The sequence below is a fragment of the Zophobas morio genome, unplaced genomic scaffold (assembly GCF_036711695.1).
Source record: "Zophobas morio isolate AGI-343-1 ecotype UQ-CSIRO unplaced genomic scaffold, CSIRO_AGI_Zmor_V1 ptg000016l, whole genome shotgun sequence".
In the NCBI taxonomy this organism is placed as follows: Eukaryota; Metazoa; Arthropoda; class Insecta; order Coleoptera; family Tenebrionidae; genus Zophobas; species Zophobas morio.
The window spans coordinates 5,632,454-5,643,766 of NW_026972121.1; the positions used below are offsets into that span (position 1 = coordinate 5,632,454).

At 33.9% G+C, this 11,313-nt stretch overlaps 1 protein-coding gene across 1 annotated transcript; it reads left to right on the top strand.

The window, feature by feature from the left end:
- On the top strand, window positions 1–2,957 carry LOC135129396 (fatty acyl-CoA reductase wat-like). Its single transcript, XM_064056545.1, has 11 exons — window positions 1–116; window positions 212–443; window positions 492–731; window positions 779–924; window positions 987–1,096; window positions 1,145–1,363; window positions 1,435–1,612; window positions 1,673–2,020; window positions 2,344–2,353; window positions 2,487–2,807; window positions 2,880–2,957. The coding sequence occupies exons 2-11, from the start codon at window positions 246–248 to the stop codon at window positions 2,955–2,957; spliced, it is 1,848 nt and encodes a 615-aa protein (XP_063912615.1). The 5' UTR covers window positions 1–116; window positions 212–245.
- The last annotated feature ends 8,356 nt before the right edge of the window (window positions 2,958–11,313 follow it).

Sequence of the window (11,313 nt, forward strand, 5' to 3'; positions counted from 1 at the left end):
ACTACACGTAAATCATTTAATTCATCATGACCTGGTTGTTTCCACATATAAAAAGAGAAATTGAAGTAAATATTTTCATCTAAAGAATTCAACAGTGTGCGACAATAGGCAACGAGGTAAAGTATAAATTTCACTAAACTGCTAAACATCGTTTGCCATAATTTTTAACAATATGTTTCATTATAAACTACTGATACCAAATTTCTTTCAGAATATTTTGCGCAGGTCTCATTCTGCGTACGACGATGTCAAATACCAGTAAAATCTCCGATTTCTTCAAAAACCAGACAATTTTCTTAACTGGAGGAACCGGCTTTATTGGCAAACTTGTTGTGGAAAAACTATTACGAATGAGTTTTGACTTGAAAAATATTTATATTTTGGTGCGCACCAAACATGGAAAAAATCATCAGCAACGTTTCGACGAGTTCTTTGATAATTCAGTAAGCAACATGTGTTTATTTCCAACTGTTCCAAAATTATGACTTTAGTGTTTCGAGAAGATTAAAGGGGAAAATTTCAAGAGTAAGGTCTCGTTTATTAGTGGAGATTGCAGCAAGCCTGGTTTAGGGCTAAAATCTGCAGACGCTCATATTTTAAAAAATGAAACCACGTGTATTTTTCATGCTGCTGCCAACGTCAACTTTCGACAGACCATAAAAGAAGCCAGTTATAATGTCAGTTCCACGAAAGAAATGATAAAGTTGGCTAAAGAGATGGAAAATTTGAAAGTATGATCATTGTAACCACCACGGTAAATAAATAAAAAACATTCCAGGTTTTTGTCTACGTGTCAACAGCCTACTCGAACTGCATAAATAACTATATTCGTGAAGAAATTTATGAACCCCCGATAAAAGCAGAAGCATTTCTCAACTTAGTCAACTCTTGTAACGAACGCGATTTGGAAAAGACACTTTTACCGTGAGTAGCTGAAAATGGAGGTCCTATGTAGAGCCTCGACATCCATTTTTAATTTTTTCTAGTTATTTGAATAACTGGCCAAATAACTACGCTTTCTCAAAGTGTTTATCAGAAGATTTGATTAAAGATTCAACAACGGGGATACCAGTAGCTGTTGTTCGTCCCTCAATTGGTAATTTCTCCACAGCGTAGAGATTAAAAATGAGTAATTGTGTTTCAGTTACAAACACTGTCAGAGATCCGGTCCCAGGATGGGTTGACAATTATCATGGTTTTGTTGGTTTAGCAGCCGCTGGTTACCGCGGTGTATTGCAGAATCTTTATCTGAAAAAAGAGAAGAAATTGCATTTAGTTCCAGCTGACTTTCTTTGTAACTGTATTTTGGCGGCAGCATGGGACACCGCAAACTCGAAAACCATCAAAGTGTTCAACTGTGTTGGTAAGAATATACATCTTGGTGGGTAAATAATTAGTCTTTAATTTTCACGACTTTATATATTTTTTTTGTAGGAAAATTAGTTAATATGATGAACGGCTTTTACTGGAAAATTCCATCGATGAAATGTTTGTGGTACCCAAAAGTTTCAATAATTCAAAATCAATTTTGGTACAACGTGAACACTTATTGGATGTTAATGTTGGCACTTTGTATTGATTTTGTATTTTTCTGTTTTAAAAAACCAGTATGGTAATAGTTTTCGTCAAAAAAAAAATTAAATACGTATAGACACTGCTTAATTTGTTTCAGGGCTGCCAAAAGGAGCAAACGAGTAACTGAACAAGTAAATGTTTTGTCATATTTTGCTACTCGGGAATGGAGCTTTGACGAAGACAGATTTACGAATTTGTGGAACAAAATGGGAGACGAAGATAAGAATATTTTTCCTTTTAATAGTAACACAATAGATTGGGACAAATATTTGTTCAGTTGTACTTTAGGTATCAGGGTGTACTTGCTCAAAGATCCGATTACTACATTTCCAAAAGCGAAAGCAAAATTTATAAGCATGTTTGCTGTCCATTACACAATTGTCGCCTTGTTCTATTATTTTCTGTATATAATTTTTAAATTTCTGGTAAAAACTTTGTATCACAAGTTGTAATATTTATGAAAATATAACTTTTAGTTGTGTTGATTGCTACTTTCTATTGTCCTGTTTCATTATTGTTCCATCACCTTACTGTCAATGTTTTTTGAACATTCTTTATTTTAAAGCCACTCTTAAGTGTCATTCTTGCATTTTAGGATCTAAAGTGAGGTCATGGTTTAAGTTCTCACTCTTTGGTCACTTGGATTTAAAACTACAATAGTCGTACTGTCTACAAAATTTTTTCTTAAGCTTAGTTAATTATTTTCATCGTATAAACATGTTATGCATAGTCTGTACTGATAACTAACTCTGTTCTAACGTTTGTGAGAATCTGGAGAGTATTTAAAACCAGTAAACGAATGTCCGCCTCGAAGCACCATTTTTCGATTACCACACATCACCTTGAATTTGACTGACAATGCATAAACTTAAGTTCAACTGGTCTTGAAAACGCTCCAAGTAATATTTCAGGAATTTGAAGCAGATGTCAAGAGACTGGTACGTCTTGCATACACTAACGCATCACCAACTTTTCAGGGGACGCTTGCGATAGAAACCTTCGTAAATGGCATTCGCGACGGTGAAATTAAGAAGGTCCTACAACTATCAAGGTACCAGACATCATCGGAAGCCTTGATTCGTGCCCTGGAAGTGGAGGCGGCGTACAATACTTCAAGAACTTGGCACAAAGTCAGAATAGCAGAACTAGATGAAGAGAAGAATGACAAGGTGGAAAAGTTGTTGGAAAAATTGTCCCAGCAAATGGATGGCCTGTCTCGAGGATTAGAGAATGTTGCGTCTCAGAAGACAAGTCTAGAATGCTACATATGTTGTCTTGTCGTTTTTAATTAAATACACTTTTAGATGATTAGTGATTTATTAAAACAACGTGATTACAATCAGTACGCCATGTTAACTTCTTCTTGCTTATGCAACCCGTAATACTTGTATGTATTCTCACTACATCTCCCTTTTTTCAATAAAAACAAAAAATTGGTCTAAAGAGTTTCGACAGTACTTCCCTCGCTGTCGGAAACGTGACGACTGCATGCCTATTATGTTTTTTTTTCGCAGTGGATTTCAAAGAATTCGGTTTTGTAGTTCCTGAGTAAATCAATAATAGTATATTACATATCGAGGGTGGTAAGAAGCTAATTACGAACGAAGTTTACACACGAGCGAGCGTAGCGAGCGAGTGATGTAATATGAGTTCGTAATTAGCTTACCACCAGAGTTGTGTCATATACTTTTTCTACGATCTATAATGAAGAATCACTTTCAGAAGAATTTTTTTTGGGAAAGCAAATATTTATAGTTGCTATGGAAACTACCCAAACAGGCACGAAATATATATATATATATTACGTGCCTGTTCATTCATTACATGCCAGTGGGTGTAACTATGGTTTTACTATGAGGCTAGAGAGTTCGTAATTCATGGATTACTATGTGGGAGTAGAAAAAATAAATTTACGCATTCATTAATTTTTTTGAGTCACCCTGTATATGCAAATCCAAAAAAAAATCAATGGAGTGATAGATCACAAGTACAGACTGATCATATTTTGTACATTTTAGATATGATTTATTCGGCAAACTTTCGAGCTGACATCACCAAGTTTTTGGAGGGGATAAGCAAATATATTTTGACTAAACATTTATTATGCTCTTTATGACCTTAAAACATCTGCAAGATTTCAGAGCATTCGGTTTTGTAGTTCCTGATTAAATCAATAAAATATATTTACGCATTCATTAATTTTTTTGAGTCACCCTGTATATGCAAATCCAAAAAATATGAATGGAGTGATAAATTACAAGTACAGACTCATCATATTTTTACAGTTTAGATAGGATTTATTCGGAAAACTTTCGAGCTGACGTCATCAATTTTTTGGAGGGGATAAGCAAATATATTTTGACTAAACATTTATTATGCTCTTTATGACCTTAAAACATCTGCAAGATTTCAGAGCATTCGGTTTTGTAGTTCCTGATTAAATCAATAAAATATATTTACGCATTCATTAATTTGTTTGAGTCACCCTGTATATGCAAATCCAAAAAATATGAATGGAGTGATAGATCACAAGTACAGACTCATCATATTTTGTACATTTTAGATATGATTTATTCCACAAACTTTTGAGCTGACGTCATCAAGTTTTTGGAGGGGATAAGCAAATATTTTTTGACTAAAGATTTATGATGCTCTTTATAGCCTTAAAACATCTGCAACATTTCAAAGCATTCTGGTTAGCAGATTAAAAATTAAATTTCAAAATGTTGTTTTGTAATTTTGATTTTTTTTCCAAAAATCTGGACGTTTCGGGTGAAAAGTCAATTCGGAGTTGTAAACTACATGTGTAGGACTATGTTATTTTATACAAATGAAAACCCATTTACTATGTACAATTTTGAAGTGACGTCATCGCATTAGTGGTGGGGATGATTAGACAAATTTTGGTTAGCGTTTTACCATCTACATGATATTCTTAATATAAGTGTAAAATTTCACAACAATCGGTCGAGTACTTTCGGAGATTATCTGTCTAATAAAAATCCGGGACGGCAGACGGACAGACGGACGGACAGACGGACGGACAGACGGACGGACAGACGGACGGACAGACGGACAGACAGACGTAAATGGGAGACCTATTTCTTCGTCTTCTAGGGGTCATGAAAGATCGAGAAAACGTAAAAGTAGAGAGTCGGCCGACGGACTCGATTACAATACTTCCTTTGCTTACGCTCGGGAAGTAAAAATCTGAACATTACAAAAACTACTTATCCTACTTCTTACTATTTACAAATTCAACTTAACAACACGCTTTACAATACGTCCATAGCGTGTTATTCTCGGTTGATTTACGTCACAATTTGGTCTGTTTACATTTTGATTATTATCAGAGGTTGATTTGCAATAGCTTTTCGTTTGTTTCACTTGCTCCTCATCCTTCTTACAATTTTTGGCATTTTTAAAATTATAATGATTGTTAAAGTTCAAATCTACAGTGTTGCATCTTAAAGTCTTATTAGTATTTAAATCTTTGATTATATTACTGAACGCGGTGTATGCAATGGTTTTACGATTTTTGCTGGTTTCCATATTACTTCCCGAGCGTAAGCAAAGGAAGTATTGTAATCGAGTCCGTCGGCCGAATCTCTGCTTTTACGTTTCCTCGATCTTTCATGACCCCTAGAAGACGAAGAAATAGGTCTCCCATTTCCGTTTGTCTGTCCGTCCGTCTGTCCGTCCGTCTGTCCGTCCGTCTGTCCGTCCGTCTGTCCGTCTGTCCGTCTGTCCGTCCGTCTGTCCGTCCGTCTGTCCGTCTGCCGTCACGGATTTTTATTAGACAGATAATCTCCGAAAGTACTGGACCGATTGTTGTGAAATTTTGTACTTATATTAGGAATATCATGTAGATGGTAAAGCGCTAACCAAAATTTGTCTAATCATCCCCACCACTAATGCGATGACGTCACTTCAAAATTGTACATAGTAAATAGGTCTTAAATTGTATAAAATAACATAGTCCTACACATGTAGTTTACGACTCCGAATTCAGTTTTTACCCGAAACGTCCAGATTTTTGGAAAAAAAATCAAAATTATAAAACAACATTTTGCAATTTAATTTTGAATCTGCTAACCCGAATGTTTTGAAATGTTGCAGATGTTTTAAGGCTCTAAAGAGCATAATAAATCTTTAGTCAAAATATATTTGGTTATCCCCTCCAAAAACTTGATGACGTCAGCTCAAAAGTTTGCCAAATAAATCCTATCTAAAATGTGAAAAATATGATGAGTCTGTACTTGTGATTTATCACTCCGTTCATATTTTTTCGATTTGCATATATAGGGTGACTGAAAAAAATTATTGAATGCGTCAATTGATTTTATTGATTTAATCAGGATTTACAGAACCGAATGCTTTGAAATCTTGGAGATGTTTTAAAGTTATTATAAGCATGGTAAATTTTTTATCAAAACGTATTTGCTCATCCCCCCTAAAAAATTGATGACGTCACCCCAAAAGTTTGCTGAATAAATCCTATCTAAAATGTACAAAATATGATGAGTCTGTACTTGTGGTTTATCATTCCATTCATATTTTTGGATTTGCATATACAGGCTGACTCAAAAAAATTAATGAATGCGTGAATTTATTTGATCGATTTAATCAGGAATTACAAAACCGAATGCTTTGAAATCTTGAAGATATTTTAAAGTTATTATAAGCATGGTAAACTTTTGTTCAAAATGTATTTGTTCATCCCTTCTAAAAAAATTGGTGACGTCACCCTTAAATTTTGCTAAATAAATCCTATCTAAAATGCAGAAAATATAATGAGTTTGTACTTGTGATTTATCATTCCGTTCATATTTTTTAGATTTTCTTAAAGGGTGGCTCAAAAAAATTAATGAAGTCAATTTATTTTATTGATCAAATTAAAGGCAACACTTATTATTAGTATTACATTGGACCAACCCAATTTGGTAGACACAAAATTTTTTAAAGTTAAAACTCGGTTGAAACATAGCTGACTAGGTTCCGCGAATGTGGTATAGACATGTTTTAAATCAACCAATTGTGAAGTCCACCGTCAAAAATTAAAATAAAACCCAATGTTTTATATAATAAGCGGAAGTCGACGCAATAAAACCGATTGTCGTTTTGTTTACAGTTTCTTTGTTTGACTCTCACGTATGCTGTTACGCCTGTCATCTTAAATTAAGAATGTTTATACATACACGATTTTCAGTTGCCTCTGATATGTATACGTGAGTAAATTGTTTCGTTATTTTATTGATTATTACAAATCAATATTCAAAACGACCCAATTCATTTTCCCGAAAATTTGAGAATATAATAATTTTATTTTTAGTATTACACTACATCTATCCCAACTGATATACGTGTCCTTGCAAAAATGTTGATGACGTCATCGCAATTTTTTTTTAAATTCCCACTACAAAAATGTAATGAGAAAAAAAACACAATAGGCATGCAGTCGTCAAGTTTCCGACAGCGAGGGAAGTACTGTCTAAACTCTTTAGACCAATTTGTTATCATTATCCCTATACATAATAAATTTTTTATTTAGGTCATAATTTCTTTCTTTGGTATTTTTGTCATGATTTATTTTTGTTATAAGTTTGTGATTTTCAAGCATGTTATGAAAGTTTTCGACAATTTGTGGTTGTAACATTGTTTTCAACATAGGTAATTTAGTTTTCATTTTTCTGCTGTACAATAACATTGCTGGTGTGATTCCTGTATTGAAAAGGGGTGAATTTCTGTAATCGAGTAAGATACTTTCAATATCTGTCCCTGTTTCGTTAGATTTCGTTAAAAATTTTTTACAAATGCCAACATATCGTTCACTCAAACCATTACTACGAGGATATCCCGGACTGCTTGTAGTTATTGAAAACTTCCAATTGGTAGCAAAATTGTGCATTTCGAACGAATTGAATGGCATATTATCAGCAAGTAATTTATCAGGTATTCCATGTCGCAAAAATTTCCTTGAGTGCTTTAATAACAGAGTCTGAATTTTTGTTTGGTAGTAATTTCAATTCTACCCAATGTGAATAATAGTCCGCTAAAACTTAATAATTTTTTCCAGCATATTCCAGAATATCACAACCTACTATTTCAAATGGAAGTGAAGGAATTTCGTGAATTATCATTGGTTCATGGGCATTTTTAGTTCTATATTTTTGAAAAGTTTAGCATTTCGCAATTAGTTCTTCAATTTTTGAATCCATATTAATGAAATAAAATAATGATTTTACTCTCCACTTGGTTTTGTAAATACCTAAATGTGATTCATGGACTTTGTTAAGAATAAAAGCTTTTAGGTTTTTTGGAATCATTATTTTATTTTATATGTAGACTATTCCATCATTTACAAAAATGTCATGCCGCATTTTATAATAAAATTTTACATGTTCATTAACTTTTGATTTATCTTGTGGCCAACCATTGATACATAATGATATTAGTTCTTGTAAGATTTCATCTTTATTCGTTTCGTATTTTATTTTTTCGATTATTTTGTCGCTCACATTAACTGTATGAATTACTTGATTCAATTCTATGTCAGTTTCAATATTTTCAGCTGTTGAACATGCTCGACTTATCGCGTCTGCAATTAACATGTTTTTACCCGGAGTGTTCACTAATTCGAAATCATACATTGATAACTTGAAACGAATTCTTTGAAGTCGACTAGATGGAATTTGATTTATTTCTTTATTCATTATACCAATTAAAGGTTTATGATCCGTTTGAATTTTAATTTTTTGGCCATAAATGAAATAATGAAAACGTTGACATGCAAATAATATCGCTAAAAATTCTTTTTCTATTTGTGCATATTTGATTTCATTGTCTGACAAACTTTTTGATGCAAAACTAATAGGTTTTTTATCCTGCAAGAGTACACAACCAATGCCATTTTTGCTACTGTCAGTTTGTATTACAATTTCTTTATTTCGATCAAAATTATTTAGTGACGGCGCATCACTTATCAATTTTTTAATGTTATTTAAGCATTGAGTATGACCATCTAACCATACAAATTGTGAATCTTTTTTGAGTAACTATCTTAATGAATTGGATTTCTCAGCCAAATTTGGGATAAAATCGCGCAAATAGTTAATTAAACCCAACAGTCGTTGTAAGTCTTTTTTATCACGTGGTGTATCATATTGCATTATTGCTTTGATTCGTTCTGGATCAATTTCGACAGTACCATTATGAAAAATGTGCCCTAAATATTTAATTGATTTTTGTTTATATTGGAATTTCTTTAAATTGAATTTAATATTCATTGCTTTTGCCCTTTCTAGAACTTTAATTAGCGTTTGATCATGCTGTTCTTCAGTTTCTGCAAAAATCAATATATCATCAATATAAATAAAGATGTTATCAATATCTCCGAAAGTTTGAGAATTGAATTTCTGAAAGACTTGGGCAGATATTTTCAAACCAAATGGTAGTCTTTCAAACGCATAATTACCAAACATTGTTGAAAAAACACAGTGTTGAATACAACTTTCATCAAGCCTAATCTGCCAAGATCCCTCCTTTAGATCCAAACAACTAAAAAACTTGGCTTTAGCAAGTTTAGATTTTAGATCAGACAATGTAGGTATTTCAAAATGTTTGTCTCTAATACTTTCATTTATATATTTGGGTCTAAATACAGTCTCAACGTTTTATCTGGTTTTTCTACAACAGTGAGTATACTAGGCCATGCTGTCGGTTGCTCATATTTTGTAATAATATCCAATTTACACAATCTGTCTAATTCATTTTTAACTTTATCCTGCAATTTTATAGGAATTCTGTAAGGTGGCAAAGATACAGGTTTTGCGTCGTTTTTTAGTTCGATTTTATATTTATTTGGAAAACAACCTACACCTTTGAAATTTCCACTGTATTTTTCAATTAAATTTTCTTTACCATTGTCCTTTTCTATTTTACCAACTTTCATATTGATTAAGTTTAATTTTAAATATGAACTTAGTCCCAAGATCGGTGTAAAATTAGCTTTGGTGTAAATTTTTCAACGGAATTCATTGTATCAGTCTTAACATTTAGATCAACATGTCCAAAATGTTTTATTGTTGAACCTCCATACGCTTCTAATTTGAGATTACTACTCGTTAATTTTAATTTTTTTTTGTACGTGGTTTTTTTGTATATTTTCAAAGACATTGTATGGTATTAAATTAACATCTGAACCAGTGTCTAATTTAAAATTTACATTTACATTTTCAACTTTCAGAAATTTACTGCATGAGATTGAATTTACCCTGAATTTCCTAACATTATTACAATAATACGTGTTATCGTCGTCATCAATGTTGGAAACTTCAATTGAATTTGAAATATTATGTGCTGGCGTTTTACACATTATTGAAAAATGATTAAATCTGAGACATTTCTGACACTGCTTGCCTTTTGCTGGACATTGTTGTCTCTCGTGTCTTCTCCCACAGCGTTGACAATTTCCTGGACTGTTTCCATTGTTTCTTTCGTATCTCTCGTTCTTCTTGTCGTGGAACTTTCCATCTGTATTTTTCGATCTCTCATAGGAGGAGGAAGAAGGGGTTTCTCTCCATTTTTGTGGAACAAACCTTCCATTTTTCTGTTGGTTCTCCTGTTTCTTTCCAGCTACCAGATTGACTTCTTTCCCATGTATTTCTTGGGTTTGTCTTCTTACCAGTTCAGCAATTCGAAATTTTTCAATGGCGGCTTTTAACTTGATATCTTCCAACTTTATAATCGTGTCGATGGTGTCCGTGTCAGCAGCATCCAATACTGTTTTGTCCTTCAAGAGTTCATCGGCATTCTTGAAGTCACATGCTTGCACCAAAGTTTTGCAATCAGTTAAAAAGGTATCAAAGGGCTCGCCTTCTCGTTGTTTGCGATTGTAGAAGAGAAATCTTGCATGAAGTGTGTTCTTCTTTGGGTTACAGTACTCTTCAAATGCTTGTAATACTTTCTCTATTTTCTTCTCATCACCTTTTCCATACTTGAACGTTTCGTGTAGCTCGACTGCCTCTGGTCCAATTAGATTAAGAAGAATTGCCACTTGCCTTTCTTCTGGTTCCTTGTCGTACGACGATGCTGTCATATATATGTTGAAGCTCTTCTTAAACTTTTTCCAGTTTTCATATAAATTTCCATTGAGATTCAGCGGTGCTGGGACTACGAAGTTCACATCTTCAATTTTGAGGTCGTTGATTTTCTTCATTAATTTTCAAAATTTAACTTTTCACACATTACTTTAGGTTCACAGATTGAAGACAGTGACTGGAGAGTCGGCGCCAATTATGGGCCAGGCAGACGTAGAAATCTACATTGGTCATCTGAAGATCTTCCACTGTTCCTACTGGCTTATCGATCAGCTGTTCATGACACGACGGATCAGACAGGTCGTTGTCGAGAATCAGCGATGTCGTTTACAGAATTCGACGAGGGCCGAAGACGAAAATGAAGATCGTCCATTTAGACCGCCTCATGGAGTACCTACAACAGGGACTCCGTCGGGACGGTCAGAGCTAAGGAGGTGGCAGTGTTACAAAATAAACCCATATGCCGCCCCGGTACGACGCCAATGGGTCTTCTAATACATGTGTGTTTATTCTGGTATATATGGAGAAGACTCATCAGCGGCCGGCGGAGCACTAAAGAGACAGGCTTGGAAACAGAAGTCGCGAATGTGTTTTCCGGAGAAGTCCAGAAACGGTGACGTAGGCGTTTCGAGAAGAACCG

Bases quoted from the DNA above. Each gene is read 5' to 3' on its own strand.
- LOC135129396 (XM_064056545.1), top strand. From the start codon at position 246: ATGTCAAATACCAGTAAAATCTCCGATTTCTTCAAAAACCAGACAATT. The intron at 1,097-1,144 runs GTAATTTCTCCA...ATTGTGTTTCAG, and splicing joins TGTTGTTCGTCCCTCAATTG to TTACAAACACTGTCAGAGAT. The intron at 1,613-1,672 runs GTAATAGTTTTC...AATTTGTTTCAG, and splicing joins TGTTTTAAAAAACCAGTATG to GGCTGCCAAAAGGAGCAAAC.